We start from the raw sequence: 17,265 nt of genomic DNA on the forward strand, positions 1-17,265 counted from the left end.
CCACCTTCCTATGCATACTTAACTGGCTTATTCAACTGGCTCTCATACTGCAATCTGTTAAGAAACTTTCTGAGAAACACTCTCATTACAATTCCTTGATAACATGAGAGGAATGAAATGAAAGTCAGAAGAACATCAAAATGGGTATTTTACAGACACATTTGTTGAGCAATTTTCTGGGGCAGTGGTTAGTGCATTGCTTTACAGTGGCAGTGATCACTGATCAGAATTCTATTCCCACCATTACCTATAGGGAGTTTGTACACTCTCACCCTGACTGTGTCCTGTTTCTCCGGGTGCTCTGGTTTCCTCCCACGTTCAGTGTTGTCGCTGCCCAGCACAATCCTCGCTGATTTGTTTTGACACAGACAATGCATATCTCTGTGTGCTTTGATGTACACTTGGCAAATCAATCTAATCTTTCTGTTGTATTTTTCAGCTACTGATGAACGGTACATTGTTTTGATATTTGAGTCTCTCCTGGAACCTCGTGCAGCTGCTATTTTCGAAAGAATATTAACTGAAGTTGGCAAAAAGAACAATATATCAAACTTTTTTGTTTCCATACCATTTCTTGAAGCAAACAACAGGCTTTTTATGTTCACACAGAACCTAGAGGAACATAAGAGCAATCTGTTACTCAAGGACAGCAGGGTAAGCATGTTGCTCTTCCAATGGATGCATGTTAAAATGCAGAAACAATGTGAAATGAAATGTGAACAGGATGTGGAGCTGGGCTGAGAAGTGGTAGATGGAGTTCAATCTGGAAAAGTGTGAAGTGGTGCACTTTGAAAGGACTAACTTGAAGGCCAACTACAGGATTAATGGCAGTGTGGAGGAACCGGGGGATCTTGGAGTCCAAATCCATAGACCCGTGAAAGTTGATGGGTTGGTTATGGTGTGCTGGCCTTCAGTTATCATGGAAATTGTGTTCGAGTCACAAGGTGATGTTGCAACTCTATAAAACTCTGGTTGGACCACTCTTGGAGAGTTGTGTTCAGCTCTGGTTGCCTCATTACAGGAAAGAGGTGGAAGCATTAGGAGGAGATTTACCAGGATGATACCTTGATTAGAGAGTGTGTCTTATGAAGAAAGGCTGAGCGAGCTAAAGCCTTTCTCTTTGGAGTGAAGGAGGATGAGAGGTGATTTGATGGAGGTGTACAAGATGATAAGAGATTTAGATAAAGTAGATAGCCAGCACATATTTTTCCCAGGGTAGTACTAGCTAATACCAGAAAACAACAGTGACTGGACGGAAGGTTAAGGAGAAAGTGAAGAGGTAGATTTTTTTTCTTTTACACGGAGTGGTGGGTGCCTGGAATGCACTGCCAGGAATGCCCGTTGAGATTGATACATTAGGGACACTTAAAGGCTCTTGGATAGTCACATAGGTAAAGGAAAAGTGGAGGGTTATGACCTATAGGAGGGAAGGAGGAAATTGATCATGGAGTAGGATAAAATGTTAGCACAACATCGTGGGCTGAAGTACTGTAGTACTCTAAGTTGTATCTAACCTGGAGACAGGAATAGGCAATTTTGCCCCTCAAGCTCTTCAGATATCCATTATAAACTTCTACACTATCCCTTCATTGCACCATAATGTCTAAAACTCTGTGAAGAATTTGTAGGATTCACTTGAAGGGGGGAGTTGTTATTCTTGGCCCTTAATATCTCGTCCCGTTTCCCTGAGGCCACAGAGTAATTCTGGAGTCCATAGCAAGGGGATCTGTTTTGTACCAACTATGAGCTCTGTAAGAATGTTGATCTTTTAATAAGATCCCCTCTGATTCTTCTGAGTTCTAGAAAAATGTCTTTCCAATCAGTCAGTTGGTTTAGGAGAACACATGCTGCTCAGGAAATCATCCAAAGAAATTTTATTGCAATGCTTCTGTGGCAAGACTACCCTGTTAGGCTCTGATTTATGAACCACCTTTGTAGATATCATAGGGAAGATCTCTTAATCCTGGCCAATATCTCTCCCTCAGCTAATCATTTCACATTGTTGTTTATGACATGTCCTTGGCTGTAAAGGATTTGGGGGCTGTAGCAAATGCTGCATAAATCAAGCCCATGGGTCAAATCTGCCATATGAAGAATGGTGACTTCTAAAGCAACAGAATAAGAATCTGTAGAAACAGGAAGAGGCACTTTAAGGAGGAGAGGGAAGAATTTTATAGGGACAGAAGAGAGAACTATGTGTTTCTCCTATTTTTCTCAGTAGGTTTTATTAGGAATGAGAAAATGAAGGAATCATATTTTGTCTTGGTCTCTTCACTTTTAAACAGTTATTACATGAGCCAGATACAAGGAGCGGCTCTTTGACTTCACCTTTTCATGAACTTTTTTTCCTTGCCTTTTGTACAGTTTTATAAGGAACTCTCTTAGATCAGAGAACAATTTTATTGTGACAAATAAAGTTTATCCCCTATTTCCTCAGTGGAACCCCTCTCCACATTTGACCTCGTCCAATTTAATAAGCCTTGGTGCAAAGAAATCTGGACTTAATACTAATGGCATAGAAGGTAAAATGATACAGAAATTGCAATTTGGGTAACATAATGTTTAGATAATAGTATCTTCTCTTCTGTAAGCTAGTGAATATATTAAAAAGTTTGTGAATCCTTTGCAATTACTTGGTTTTCTGCATTAATTATTCATAAAATGTGGTCTGATCTTCATCTAAGTCACAACAATAGACAAACACCATCTGCCTAAACTAATAACTCGCAAACAATTGTACTTTTCTTGTCTTTATTAAACACATTGTTTAATTATTCACAGTCCAGGCTGGAAAAAGATGTGATCCTTTGTATTTAATAACTAGTAGAATCTCCTTTAGCTACAATAACCTCCACCAAACGTTTCTTGTAGCTGCTGATCAAACTTGCACAATTTCGACAAGGAATTTTAGACCATTCCTCTATACAAAACTGTTTCAGTTCATCAGTATTTCTGGGATACCTTGCATGAACAGCCCTCTTCAGGTCACGTCACAATCTCAATTGGGTTAAGGTCTGGACTCCGACTTGGCCATTCCAAAACATGAATTTTCTTCTTCTTAAACCATTCTGTTGTTGATTTACTCTTGTGTTTCAGATCATTGTCTTGTTGCATCATCCAACTTCTATTAAGCTTCAGGTGATAGTCTGCTGCCCTGACATTCTCCTTGGCTGTTTTGATACAATTGTAAAATGTTTTGATACAATTATGAATTCATTGTTCCCTCAGCGATTGCAAGCTGTCCAGGCCTCGAGACAGCAAAGCAGCCCAAACCATGATGCTCCTTCCACCATGCTTCACAGTTGGAATGAGGTTTTAATGTTGGTGTGCCGTGTCCGTTTTCCTCCAAACATAGCAGTGTGCACTTCTGCCAAAAGGCTCAGCTTTTGTCTCATTTGTCCACAGAACATTATCCCAGAAGTGTTGTGGAATATCCAGGTCGTCTTTTGAAAACCTGAGTCGTGCAACAATGTTTTCTTTGGAGAGCAGTAGTTTCCTCCATGGTGTCCTTCCATGAACACCATTCCTGTTCAGTGTTTTTTTTTATGGTGGTCACATGAACAGAGACTTTAGCAAGTTCTAGAGATTTCTGCAGGTTTTTTGCTATTACCCTTGGGTTTCACTTCCTTCAGCATTACACGTTGTGCTTTTGGTGTGATTTTTGCAGGATGTCCACTCCTAGGGAGAGTAACAACAGTACTGAAGTTCTTCCATTTGTAGACAATTTCTCTTACTGTGGACTGATGAACACTCAGGTCTTTCGAAATCCTCTTGTCACCTTTGCCAGCTTTATTCATCTCTGGAATTCTTCTAAGGTCCTCCTGAAAGTTATTTTGATTGAGGCATTGTGCACATAAACAGATCTTTCTTGAGAAGAGCAGGCTCTGTGGCTCTGTCGGTGACCTGACTTTGTGTCTTTTTTATAGGATAGGGCACCTTTACAACCCCACCTCCTGTCTCATCTTATTGATGGGAACACCTGACTCCAAAGAGCTTTTGTAGAAGGCAATACCCCAGAGGTTTATATAGTTTTTTGAACCTAGACTGTGAAAGTTTAAATAGTGGTACTTAATATTGACCAGAAGTACCATTGTTTATGTGTTATTTGTTTAGGCAGGTTGTGTTTGTCTATTATTGAGACTCAGATGAAGATCAGACCACATTTTGAGTAATTAATGCAGAAAACCAGGTAGTTGTAAAGAGTTCACAAACTTTTTCTTGCAACTGTATGCTGGATGAGCCAGTAGATTTAATGTTAACTCAACTAGATTCCATATTAAATGGCTTTAAATAATTATTAATTTCAAACGAACTGATATTTTAAATCTGCATTTCTAGAAAAGAAATGTATCAGTCTCCACTAAGACTTCCAGGTTGACTTCTCCATATTGGTTGATCCCTAGTAAACTTGAGCTCTGGACCTCATGCACTGGAGAGGTATAGGAGATCATAATTCTGCCTGAAATACTGATTAGAATAGACTTCACTACTTTTTGCTGGATCGTGACCTATAATATCTGGTACTGTGAAACGAGCAGAAAATACTGAAAGCACTCAGCAGGTCAGGCAGCATATGTGGAGAGAAAAGCAAGGTTAATATCTGAGCTGAGGCCTGAGTGATGATTTGTTTTCTTGCTGTATGGATGCTGCCTGAAGTGCTGATTTGTTTCAGATTTCCAAGTTTGTATTATATGGGAGTTGTCTATATGGAGTGCCTCAACAGAATGAATAAGTTTATTTTCCTCCCTTCCCTTTGCTCTTCATTCTCTGCATAATCTGTTTTAATTTTAATTTTCCAGGCTTCCCCCAAATACTGTTTGAGGAATACCATCCGCTCAACCGATGATGGTTTGGAATCATCCCATTCTTCTTTTACGGGTCCTATTGAAAAGTAAGTGTTTAAATTAAAACAGAAATTGCAGGAACAGGTGTTCATTTTCAAACAAATAGTTGTATTGAAAAGCTTCAAAGCCTTTTGGAAAGGTCAGTGTTTTTTTTAAATAAAAGAAATTGACTTTGAATCGTAGGTGCTGATAAGCTAGTGGTACATAAGGTATGAACTCTTCTCCAATACTTTGTATTTGTTATATTGCTTTTAGACACTGGAAATTCTTACTTTGTCTAATTTTTACTGCTGGATTTCAGTATTTCATGGTCTAGAATGAGAAATTACTTAAGTATTTCATTGCTATTCCACAAGAACCATTCTAAATGTAGTTCTGATTCTTTCAACCAGGTTGATAGTTTATCCTCCTCCTCCATCGAAGGGTGGCATCTCTGTGACTAATGAAGATCTCTACTGTTTGAAAGAGGGAGAATTCTTGAACGATGTTATTATAGATTTTTATTTAAAGTAAGTAACCCTGTACTATGGATTTTTGAAGGCACCAACATGCAGAAAATGCAGTGACTAAGCTTAAAGGGGAGTCACGAAACTGCAGCTGCTGGAATTTCTAGAGCAAAGATAAACTGCTGGGGTGGGGGGAAACAGCAAGGTCAGGAAGCATCTGTGGAGCAAAAATGGACAGTTGACGTTTTGGGTTGAGATCCTTCACCTTGATACTAGATGAAGGGTTTCATCCTGAAATGTTGACCCTCTAGGTTTCAAGGAGAAGTTGTTCACCCAGCCACCTGTTGGTCTGTTGTGGGTAAAATGGTCAAAGTTGTTTTATGGAGTACAAATAGTGCGATCCTGCTGAGAAACAGCCTTGGATTTCTTTGTCATTGGTGAGCAAAATCAGCAGTGATAAACCTCCTTGTAGTTCGTTTGAACTTTGAGAAAGACTAGCAACATATCGTGTTCCAGCTTTGCTGAGAATCCAAGAGACAAGTCAAGAATTATCAGAAAGATGTTGGGGTGCAACGTAACATGGAGGTTGCAAGATATACAGAGGAGAGCAGCATTTTGCGAAGACTGACTTATAGGGTGGTTTACACACCCCTCTTGGTAAAATGCTACAAAACACCCATCTTAACAAGCAGCTAGAAGTTTTGCCACTCCCAAACTTCTCACCAGCATCTTTGTATATACCACCAGGACACAATTCCTGTTCATGTCCTCCATTCTGATTTAAGGAATAGAGTCATAGAAAAGTACAGCACAGAAACTGGGCCGTTTAGTTTGTGCCGAACCATTTAAGCTGCCTATTTCCATTGATCTGCACCAGGACCATAGCCCTCCCCACCCCTACCATCTATGTACCTATCTAAACTTTTCTTAAACTTTGAAATTGAGCTCAGATGTACCACTTGTGCTGGCAGCTGATCCACATCTCACAGCCCTCGGAGAAGTTTCCCCTCATGTTCCCCTTAAACCCATGATCTCTGGTTGTAGTCTCACCCAACCTCAGTTAGAAAAGCCAGCTTGCATTTACCCTATCTATACTCATAATTTTGTATACGTCTATCATTATCACCTTCCATGTTCCAATAATCTGTGACTTGATTTTAAAAAAAGAACATCTGCCTATGATCTCCAGCAAATAGCTGCATACCTTGGTGTGGAAGCTCAAAAAAGCCAGGTGAGCGAGCACAAACAATAATAAGAAATCTCCCCTCGTAAGTAAGTGCCAGTTCCTCTCTTACTGTCTCACCAATCAATGTGTAGATCTCATGAACAGATTAGATTAGGTTAGATTCAACTTTATTGTCATTGTGCCGAGTACAGATAGAGAGCCAATGAAGTGCAGTTAGCATCTAACCAGAAATGCAAAGAATAGTGTTATTTACAAAATAATTGCGAATAAAAAGTAAGTGCTACAGCACACAAATATAAAAGTACTGAGACAGTACAATATAGGTGCAATATTGCTTAGTGCTGTGATGTGAGGTTCAGCAGGGTCACAACCTCAGGGAAGAAGCTCTTCCTGTACCTGCTGGTGTGGGAACGGAGGCTCCTGTAGCGCCTACCGGATGGGAAGAGAGTAAAAAGTCCATGGTTAGGGTGAGCTGCATCCTTGATAATGCTTTTCGCCCTGCCCAGGCAGCGTTTTTGGAGTGCTTTGCGGTCCGATACGGGACAATTGCCATACCACACTGAGATGCAGTTGGTGAGTATGCTCTCAGTGGTACTGCGGTAAAAGTCTGTCAGTATCCTGGGACAGAGGTGAGCTTTCTTGATGCTCCGCAGGAAATAAATGCTTACAAATCCCTTGTAATGAGCACCTTGGTAGTGTTGCCATGCAAAGCAGATTGTAGTATTTGATGCAGCCCTAAAACCCATATAAGGATAGGTACTGATTATGGTGGCAGTCATCTTTCTATGAGACACTGAGGTGTGGTTGTGGACATCAACTCATTTTTTAAGCAGCCAGATGAGTAAGCTGGTAACTCAATTTTCTGAGAGGCAGGCTGTCAAAATAACACAAATATCAAATTAAATTTGCTTGAAACCATTAAGATGATTAAGTCGCTGCAGCCAGACAGGATTTATCCCTGGTTACTATGTGAAGTGTAGGAAGGAATTGCTACATTTTGGTCAACGATCTTTGCATCCTTGCTGGCCACAGGAGTAATACCAGATAATTGGAAGGTGACAAATGTTATTCCTTTGTTCAAGCAAGGAAATAGTGTTAACTCCTGTGAATAATACTCCAGTGAGACTTATTTTGGTGGAGGGGAAATTATTGGAGAAGATTTTTAGAGCAGGATTTACTAGCATTTAGTCAGCATGGCTTTGTGAGGGGTTGTCTAGAACCAAAGGGCACAGCTTCAGAATAGAAGGATGTCCTTTTAGAACAGAAATGAGGAATTTTTTCAGCCAGAGGGTTATTCCTTAGATGTCTCAATAATTGTATATTGGTTATTGATATTAGTTTAATATTGTGAAGGTGTTGCAGAGTATGTCATCATGACTCGGCAAGCACTTTGCCTTGACCTTTCTTTGCCGTGAAAAGTGACAGTTAAACTTTATTTTAATTTCCTTGTGTGCTTCATTCTGACCCTGCAGGTATTTAGTTCTTGAAAAGATCAAACAGCAGGATGCAGACAGAATACACATCTTCAGCTCCTTTTTTTATAAACGATTGAATCAGCGGGAACGACGCGGCATTCCTGAGTCTGCCACCTTATCGTAAGCTATCATGCCTGAGAATTAAGGGTTGTTTAATGTTATCTGTAGAAAGGAATCTAAAAGGATGTGTGTAGATGAATAATTTGTTAAGTAATCCAGTATTCATTGAACATTTTAAAAGTCATAGTGCTTTACAGCACAGTACAAGCCCTTAGGCCTATCTAATCCATACAAAATATTATTCTGCCCAGTCCCATGTTCCTCCCATCTACGTACTTAACCAAATTTCACCTGCATCCACCACATGTGCTGGCAGCTCATTCCACACGCTCTCTGAGTGAAGAATTTTTCCCTCTGGTTTCCATCAATATTTCACCTTTCATCCTTAATCTAATACCTTTATTTCCAGTCTCGCCCAACCACTGTGAAAAGCCTGTCTGCATGTATCTGTCTATACCCCTTATAATTTTGTATACTTTTATCAAATCTCCCCTCATTCTCCTACTCTCCAGAGAATTTCAGTCTTTCCCTGTAACTCCAATCCTCAAATCCCGGCAACATCCTTGTAAATTTTCTTTGTATTCTTTCAATCTTATTGATATTTTTTCTGTAGGTAGGTGAACAGAACTGCACACAATACTCCAAATCAGGCCTCACCAACATCCAATACAACTTCAACATAATAAACCAACTCTTGATTTCAGTACCTTGATTTATGAAGGCCAATCTGTCAGTAGCTCTCTTTATGTCTCTATCTAGCTGTGATGCTGTTTGCAAGGAATAATGGATCTGTATTCCAAGATTTCTCTGTTCCTCCTTAATCTTCAGTGCCCTACATCCACTGTGTAAGTCCTATGTGAAATCCTACGTTCACTAAATCCTGAAGTCCAACACCTCACAGTTGTCTGTATTAAGTGGCGTCTTTCTCCCCCCTTTTCTAAATGAGTACATCAGGAAAAGGTTCATGTGGTGGAAAGTGGTACCTGCTGTCATATTTTTGTTAAAAATATTCTGCAAAAAATACATTTAGCTTGATTTGATGAACTTGTAAATTTTTACTGTCCCAGTTGGACTTTTGAGTTTGTTTTGGAAGAATAAAGTATCTGCCATAAGCTGTTTATTTCAATAATGTGCTGGATTGCTGGGTCTGCAATCTTCTAATTTCACCTATGATATCTCCTTGAAAATAAGTATGCATGATAGCTATTTACATATCCCAGGAGTTGTAACTGGAACTTTGCTGCTGCCCACCCTGCAATTTGATATGCATTCATTTTCTTCAACTGAGCATCACAAGGTAGTATAAGGCCATAAGACATGGGTGTAGAATTAGGTCACTCATCCCCTCAAGTCTGCTCTGCTATTTTATCATAGCTGATTTATTGCTCTCAACCCCATTCTCCTGCCCTTTTTTTTTAATTAAGTGCAATCGTGAACAATAGCCAGATCAGAAATGCTGATAAAGTCAACTAGTTCCCAAAGAGAACTCTGATAGGCCAATCAGATGGTTCACTGCTACTCAGCGATAGAACACAAAAAAACTCATATGTTAAGTACATAGAACAGGCACAAGGGTCGCTGGCCCCTGTACCCCAGAAACACACCTGAGCAGTGTGGCGGAGGTATGTGCTATGCATGACCTGATCGGAAAGCATCATGTTGACTCATGACAGATTGTGTTCACGGTGGAACAGCTTAGTTAAGGATGGGGTGATCAACACAAATGGACAAATTATACCTCCACTACCCCGAAACCTGATAACATTTAATGCCCTAACTAATCAAGGACCTATCAACCACCATTTTAAATATACTCAGTGACTCAGCCTCCACAGCTGCACGTGGCAATGAATTCTGTAGCTGCACCACTCACTGGCTAAAGAAGTTCCTCCTCACAACTGCTCTAAATGGTGTCACTCTATTCTGAGGCTGTGCCCTCTGGTCCTAGACTCACCTACTCCAGGAAACATTCTCTCCTTATCCACTCTGACTAGATCTTTCAATATTATATAGGTTTCTTCTTTTTTTTAGGTTTATTTTTATTTGGATAAGGAATTCACAAATATCATGTACTTTTTTCACACATATAACCGTTTCCATTTTTTTATATGTATTAAACTACAATTATTTATACATCCTTAAGTACACATTGAGATGATATAAAAGGAAAATAAACATTTAAATAGATAATTATGTACTGTGGTAAATCTAACCTATTAGGCTAAGTAATGGAATTAGTTGTTAAGAAAAATGGTAATAATAGTTTCCATATAACCCTTCTGGACCATTTCCACTGGTCCAAAATGTTGTATATAAGCCTATGTATCAACCATTGTAGGTGTTTATATCCTAATTTGTTCATGCTTGCTCCTGCCCGCAGACATAATTATCCAATCCCTATGTACTTATTTACTTAATTTTTTCATTTTTTTTATCCCTTTCCCAAATCTTTCCCTTTACTTGTGTTAATTCTCTATTTTCCAAAAGAAAACAAAAAAAAACAAACATTTAGACTAGGGGTGCTTACGTTAGCAATATTACTGTGTTGATGAGAAGAGCAGTATAAATCATTAGGAGAGTCATCTAAAGTCTGCTCGCATTGGGGTTATATATTCAATCCATTTATTCCAGGTTTGATAAAATTTTTCTTTTTGAGTTCTCAGGGAGTAAGTCAACTTTTCCATTTTAAATATTTCCAAGATAATTTCGTACCAATCTTCTAATGTAGGTGGTATTGGATTTAGCCATTTTCTAGTGGTTGATTTCTTACTTGCCGCTAAAAGGGCCTGCAGCAACTTTATATCTTCCTTCTGTTCAAGAAACAATACATGCCCCAAATAGAGCGTCTCAAAGTTCAGAGGTATCTGGGACCTAAGTACCTTAACTAATGTTCTATGAATACCTTCCCAAAATAGACTTAATTTAGGGCAATCCCAAAAAATATGAAAATGATTTGCCTCCTTGGAGCTGCACCTTCTCCAACACATCACATTTGTATCTTTATATTTTTCCTGATATGGAGTCTTGAAGTATCTTATAATGTTTTTCCAACAATGTTCTCGCCAAGTCAAAGAAATTAGTCAAGGACCATTGAAAGCTGCAGATTTTCTCCCAAGCCTCCTCTGAAAGTACCAACCCCGCTTCTTTCTCCCACTTCTCTTTAATATACAGTGTATTTACATTTTTAGCATGGGAGAGTGCATTATATAATCGAGAAACTGATTTACTGGGTATTGAACTGCAAGCCGAATTCAGAATCTTGAAAAATTCTAATTCTACTGTTGATATGTCTGTATATCTACAACTCTGGTTAACATAGTTTCGTACTTGAAGGTACCTAAAAAAGTCATTATGTTCTAGGCCATGTTTGTCCTGCAGGATTTGGAAACTTTGTAATACTCTTTTATCTATAAATGAGAGGTAGGTTGTAAGACCTTTCTTTATCCATAGCTCAAATCTTTTATCTCCTCTGTTGGGAAGGAATTCGGTATCATATACACACCATCTAAAGAGTTTTAACATGTTATTAATTCCACATGAATTAACCACCTTCTGCCATACTTTTAATGTAAGATTTATCCAAGCGTTTTTAAATTTTTCCAACTGGGCCATCAATCCTTTGTCAGCTATTGAGGCCTGAAGAGGAAAACTGTCAACTAATCCAAATTCTATTTCCTTCCATCTAGCCTTATATTCCCTATTACACCAATATAACAGAGGGGTTATCTGTGAGGCATAAAAATAATTTCTCAGGCAAGGAAGAACCATACCTCCTCCTCCCTTCCCTAACTGTAAGGTGTTATATCGAATTCTAGGTTTCTTTCCTTGCCAAATGAAGCGGGAAATCCATTTGTCCCATTCCCTGAATTGATTATCATCCACCTCCACCGGTAAAGTACGGAAAAGATACAATAATATTTATCCTTGAATTTAAACTTAAAAAGGGGATAAGATTCCATCTATGCATATCTGCTTTTATCTCTGAGATTAATGGCCCATAATTTACCTGTGACAGTGTTGAAAGATCCTTCGGCAGGATTATTCCTAAATATTTTAATGATTTAGCTTCCCACTTAAGATCATATGTATCCTGCAATTTTTTGGATGGCGTATAATTTAGGGACATAACCTGCGTCTTCTTTACATTTATTTTATAACCTGATATTTTCCCAAAGTCATCCGACAGTGTAAACAATCCTATAAATGATTTTTCTGGTTCACTCAGATAGACCAAAACAACATCTGCGAATAACGCCACTTTCTGTTCAATCCCTGCCACGTTGATACCTTTTACGATTTCGCTCTGTCTTATTAGTTGGGCAAGCGGTTCAATATATAGCGCAAAAAGGAGAGGAGAAATTGGGCATCCCTGTCTAGTGCCTCTGTCTAAGATGAAGGAGTCAGAGAGGTCCCCATTTATCTTAATTCGGGCTGTAGGGCTGTCATATAGAGTCTGAATTACTTTAATAAACTTTTCTTGAAAGCCGAATCTTCCTAACACTCTGTATAGGAATGCCCAACTAACCGAATCAAAAGCTTTCTCAGCGTCCAATCCTCCTACCATTGTCTCTGTCTCGTTCTTATTAACCTGTTCTAATATGTGCAGAGTTCTCCTTATGTTGTCCTGTGTTTGTCTTTGTTGAATAAATCCAGTCTGGTCTAAGTGGATTAGGCCAGGTAAAAGCTTTTCCAATCTGCGCGCTAATATAGATGTAAATAGTTTGTAATCTAAGTTAAGACCACTAATTGGCCGATAATTGCCACATTCTAGTTTATCTTTACCCTCTTTAGGAATAACTGAAATAATTGCTTCTCTCCAGGAAGGTGGAGTTTCTCCTCTCTGTAAGATCCAATTAAAGGTGTTAAGTAGTAATGGGGCTAACTGTGTCTTCAGGGACTTGTACCACTCTGAGGTAAACCCATCAGAACCCGGGGACTTTCCAGCCTTTAACCTAGAGATGGCCACGTTCAGTTCTTTGATAGTTACTGGTTCTAATAAACTTTCATTTTGTAAATCTGTAAGTTTAGGTAGATCTAAAAAATTCAATACACTGTCTATATAGGGCTCATTGGGGGCCCGGGGTTGGGAGTACAGCTCTCGATAATATGTTTCAAAACTCTCTTGAATTTTCCCTATTGTACTCTCCACAAGCTTTGTCTTTGGATTCTTTATTTTATGAATTGTATTGTCTGCTTGTTGTTTTCGTAATTTATATGCTAATAATCTAGCTGATTTACCTCCTACTTCATAATTCTTTTGTCTCAGGTAAAGAAAATTTCTTTGAGTTTCCAACGTATAAATATCGTCAATTTCACTTTGCAATTTCCTGATTTCCTGTTTTCGATTTGAATTACTTTTGTTGCTATCTACAACTTGAAGTTGTTTTAATTTTCCTTGAAGGTCTGCTAATTTTTGTGCATTGATTTTTTTCATGTGAGTGGTAATGGAAATAATTTTCCCTCTCAGTACAGCTTTCAATGTATCCCATAAGATCACTGGTGATGTTTCTCCCGTGTCATTAAGGTCTAGATATTCTTTGATTTCTCCTCTTAATCTCTCCATTACTTTCAGGTTATTGAGTATATGTGAGTTTAGCCTCCACAGTGTTTTCCTCATTTTCCTTTCCAGGATTAGAGACATAGAGACTGGGCTATGATCCGACAGATCAATTGTTGCAATATTACAGTTTTTTATCCTGAGTCTATCTGTATTAAAGATAAAGAAATAGTCTATCCTTGAATAGGCTGAATGAGGGAAAGAGTAATATGTATAATCTTTACTAGTAGGGTGTAATTCCCTCCAGACATCTATAATTCCCAACTCCTCCATCAATGAATTCACTTTCCAAGTCAGAGGTTTATTCTGAGTAACTGTTCTTGAAGAATCTAATATAGGATTTAATCTAATATTAAAATCCCCTCCACAAATTACTACCCCTTGAGAACTGACCATTAGGTCAAAAATGTGTCTATAAAATGACCATTCACAACCTGGAGGAGCATAAACATTCAGCAATGTTATTTCTGTGCCTTCTGTTCTTCCTGTGATTTTTACGAACCGTCCTTCTTTGTCTCTAGTCTCTGAAATATGTTCATAATTAAGAGTACTTGATATTAAAGTAGCTACCCCTCTTTTGTGACTCAATTTATATGATGAATAAAATTCATGCTTAAAGCCCATTCTTTTTAATTTTCCATGTTCAGATTGGCTCATATGTGTTTCCTGGAGGAAAGCTATTTGTGCCCTCTCTTTTTTCAATTTAGACATAATCTTATTTCTTTTAATTGGATTCAAAACCCCATTAACATTATAGGAAATTGTTTTTACCAATTCAGTTTGCATTTTTCTCTAGTAGAAAAAAAACACTCTCCTTTTCTAACCAAACAGTAAGCAATCCCTTCTCAACAGTAAACCAAGACATATAACTACACCCTAGACATTTTTGAACGTGCAACATTTGAAAATTTTTCCCGACTTCCCACAGTGAGGCCTGAGCACCGACCCGCCTCAGTTCAGAGGGATAACCTCTATCTTCACCCTGTTAGAGGGCCTTCAGCAGTTTGAATAATCATAGAGAATTTTCTCCTATTTATGTCTCGACCATATTGCTATCATTCAAGTTATTCCGTCTAGTTTATTTTCAGTTACCAGTTTTCATTTTACCTTTAAGTCCGATTTACTCTTTTCAGTCATTTCTCTTAATTAATCTGTGTTCTCTGTACATTCGCGTCTGAATATTTGCAGCTTTTCCTTGTAGTTTGACACTCTGGTTCGTGTGGAGCGTCCTCGCCGCACTAACTGCCACGACTTCTGCCGAATCCTCTCCAGTAGTGACTCCGGTTGGGTGATAACTTTAATAGGTAGTCCCCGGTCCGCCAGGTCCAATGTTGCCTCCTCCACCGTAGCGTAAGTTTTTGTCGTTTTGTCGTAAAAGATTCTCAGCCGAGCTGGATACAGGGTCTGGAATCTGATGTTGTTTTCCTTCAGGACTCTCCGTGTTTCTGTATATTCCTTCCGTCTGGCAAGAATACCCGGTGCGTAGTCGTGGTCTAAACTGATTTTACAGTTGTTCCACATGAAACCTTTCTTTTGCCATGCCCTTTTAAGCACCTCTTCCTTCGTTCTGTAACTGAGAAATCTGACCAGAATCGATCTGGGCTGGGCGCCTGCTGGAGGCTGTGGTGCCAATGCGCAGTGAGCTCTTTCTATCTGTAGGTCTTTTGCGGCCGGTATATCAAGGTTCTCTCTAAGTAGCTTCTCCACGAAGGGAATCATCAATCCGGGTTTACCTTCAGTTCCTTCGGGTACTCCGTAAATCCTCACATTTTCCCTTCTGGAGCGGCCTTCTTGATCTATTAGTTTCCACTGGAGCTGGTCTTGCAGCTTCAGCATTTCTGCTATCACCTCCTCTGCGTTTTGTAGCTTCTCTTCAATTCCAACAATCCTCACTTCGGCTTCATCTATCCGCGAGTTAGTTTTTACTATTTCTCCTTTAATATCTTCCAGCTGTTTGCTGTTATCTTGTCGGAACTCACGAATCTCTCCGAGAATCAAGGACAGAGTCACCGATTCCCCCTCATTATCTCCATCCTGGCTTGCCGTGGGGGAGCTAGGCCCGTCGCCTTGCTGCGTCTCTTTATGTTTATCAGCCTTCGGAGCGGACTTTTTAATCTTGTTCTTAGACATCATCCTTGCCCCTTTTATTAATATAGTTATGCAATATTAAGTATTTGTCTAAATTCGATTATGGGGCAGTTTACCTTCTTTATTGTCGAGAGACCTTTTCCTTACGCCGCCACTTCCTTGATGATTCGGAAGAGCCTCAATATTATATAGGTTTCAATGAACTCCCCCCTCATTCTACAAAATTCAGCAAGTACAGGCCCAGAGCCATCAAATGCTCCACGTACATTAAATCTTCCATTCCCAAAATCATTCTTGTTGACGTCCTATAGACCCTTCCCAGTGCCAGCACACCCTTTCACAAATGAGGGGACAAGACTGTTCACGACACTCCCAAGTGCAGACTGACCAATGCCTTATAAAGGCTCAGCATCACAACTATGTTCTTGTATTCTAGTTCTCTCGAAATGAATGCTAACATTGCATTTGCCTTCCTTGCCACTGATTCAGCCTGCGTGTTAACCTTTAGGGAATATTGCACAAGGACTCCCAAGTTCCTTTGGACCTCTGATTTTTGAATTTTCTCCTTGTTTAGAAAATAGTGTAATCCTTTATTCATTCTACCAAAAAATATGACTATACACTTCCCTGCACAAGGTACCATCTGCCACTTTTTTACCCATTGTCCCAGTATGTTGAAGTCCTTCTGCTGACTCCCTGCTTCCTTAACCCTACTTGTCTCTCCAGCTAGCTTTGTATCATCAGCAAACTTGGCCACAAAGCCATCAATTCCATCGTCCAAATCATTCACATATGATGTGAAAAAGAGTGGTCCCAATATGGAACAGCCCTAGTCACCGGCAGCCAACCAGAAAAGGTCCCTTTATACCCACGCTTTGCCTCCTGACAGTCAGCCAGTCTTCTATTCATGCTGGTAACTTTCCTGTAATACCATGGGCTCTTGTCTTGTTAAGCAGCCTCATCCAAGTAAACAACATCCACTGACTCACCTTTCTCTATTCTGCCTGAGTTTTCCTCAAAGAATTCCAACAGATTTGTTAGGCAAGATTTCGCCTTAACTGCTGACTTCGGTCTACTTTATCGTGTGCTTCCAAATACCCCAAAACTACATCCTTAATAATGCACTCCCAACATCTTTCCAAAACCTGAAGTCAGGTTAACTGGCCTATCATTTCCTTTCTAATGCCCCCTCCCTTTTTAAAGAGTGGAGTGACATTTGCAATTTTCCAGTCCTCCAAAATTATTCCAGAATGTAGCGATTCTTGAAAGATCATTACTAATGCCTCCTCAATCTCTTCAGCTATCTCTAGCAGAACTGTGGAGTGTAGTCCACCTGGTCCAGATGACTTTTCTGCCTCCGTACTTCTCAGCCTCCTTAGTAATAGCAAATCCACTCATTTCTGTCCCCTTATACCCTTGAATTTCTGGCATACGTTTAGTGTCACTTTGAAGACTAATGTAAAATACTTAATAAATTGTCTGCAATTTTTTTGTCCCTCATTACTACCTCTCTCCAGCATCATTTTTCAGTGGTCTGATACCCTCTGTTGCCTCTCTTTTGCCTCTCTTTTACTCTTTATATATCTGAAGAACCCTTTGGTGTCCTGTT

General features: G+C 39.3%; 1 protein-coding gene across 17 annotated transcripts in view; it reads left to right on the forward strand.

Moving 5' to 3' along the window:
- Positions 1 to 17,265, forward strand: part of senp6a (SUMO specific peptidase 6a) — a 160,007-nt gene that overhangs the window by 109,247 nt on the left and 33,495 nt on the right. For all 17 annotated transcript variants that reach the window (XM_072265875.1, XM_072265874.1, XM_072265867.1 and 14 more), the window contains 4 exons: positions 440 to 654; positions 4,800 to 4,891; positions 5,237 to 5,353; positions 7,949 to 8,071. In XM_072265875.1, the coding sequence (XP_072121976.1) occupies positions 440 to 654; positions 4,800 to 4,891; positions 5,237 to 5,353; positions 7,949 to 8,071 (547 nt within the window). The remainder of the gene's footprint in view (positions 1 to 439; positions 655 to 4,799; positions 4,892 to 5,236; positions 5,354 to 7,948; positions 8,072 to 17,265) is intronic.

Source organism: Mobula birostris, chromosome 8 (assembly GCF_030028105.1).
Source record: "Mobula birostris isolate sMobBir1 chromosome 8, sMobBir1.hap1, whole genome shotgun sequence".
NCBI lineage: Eukaryota > Metazoa > Chordata > Chondrichthyes > Myliobatiformes > Myliobatidae > Mobula > Mobula birostris.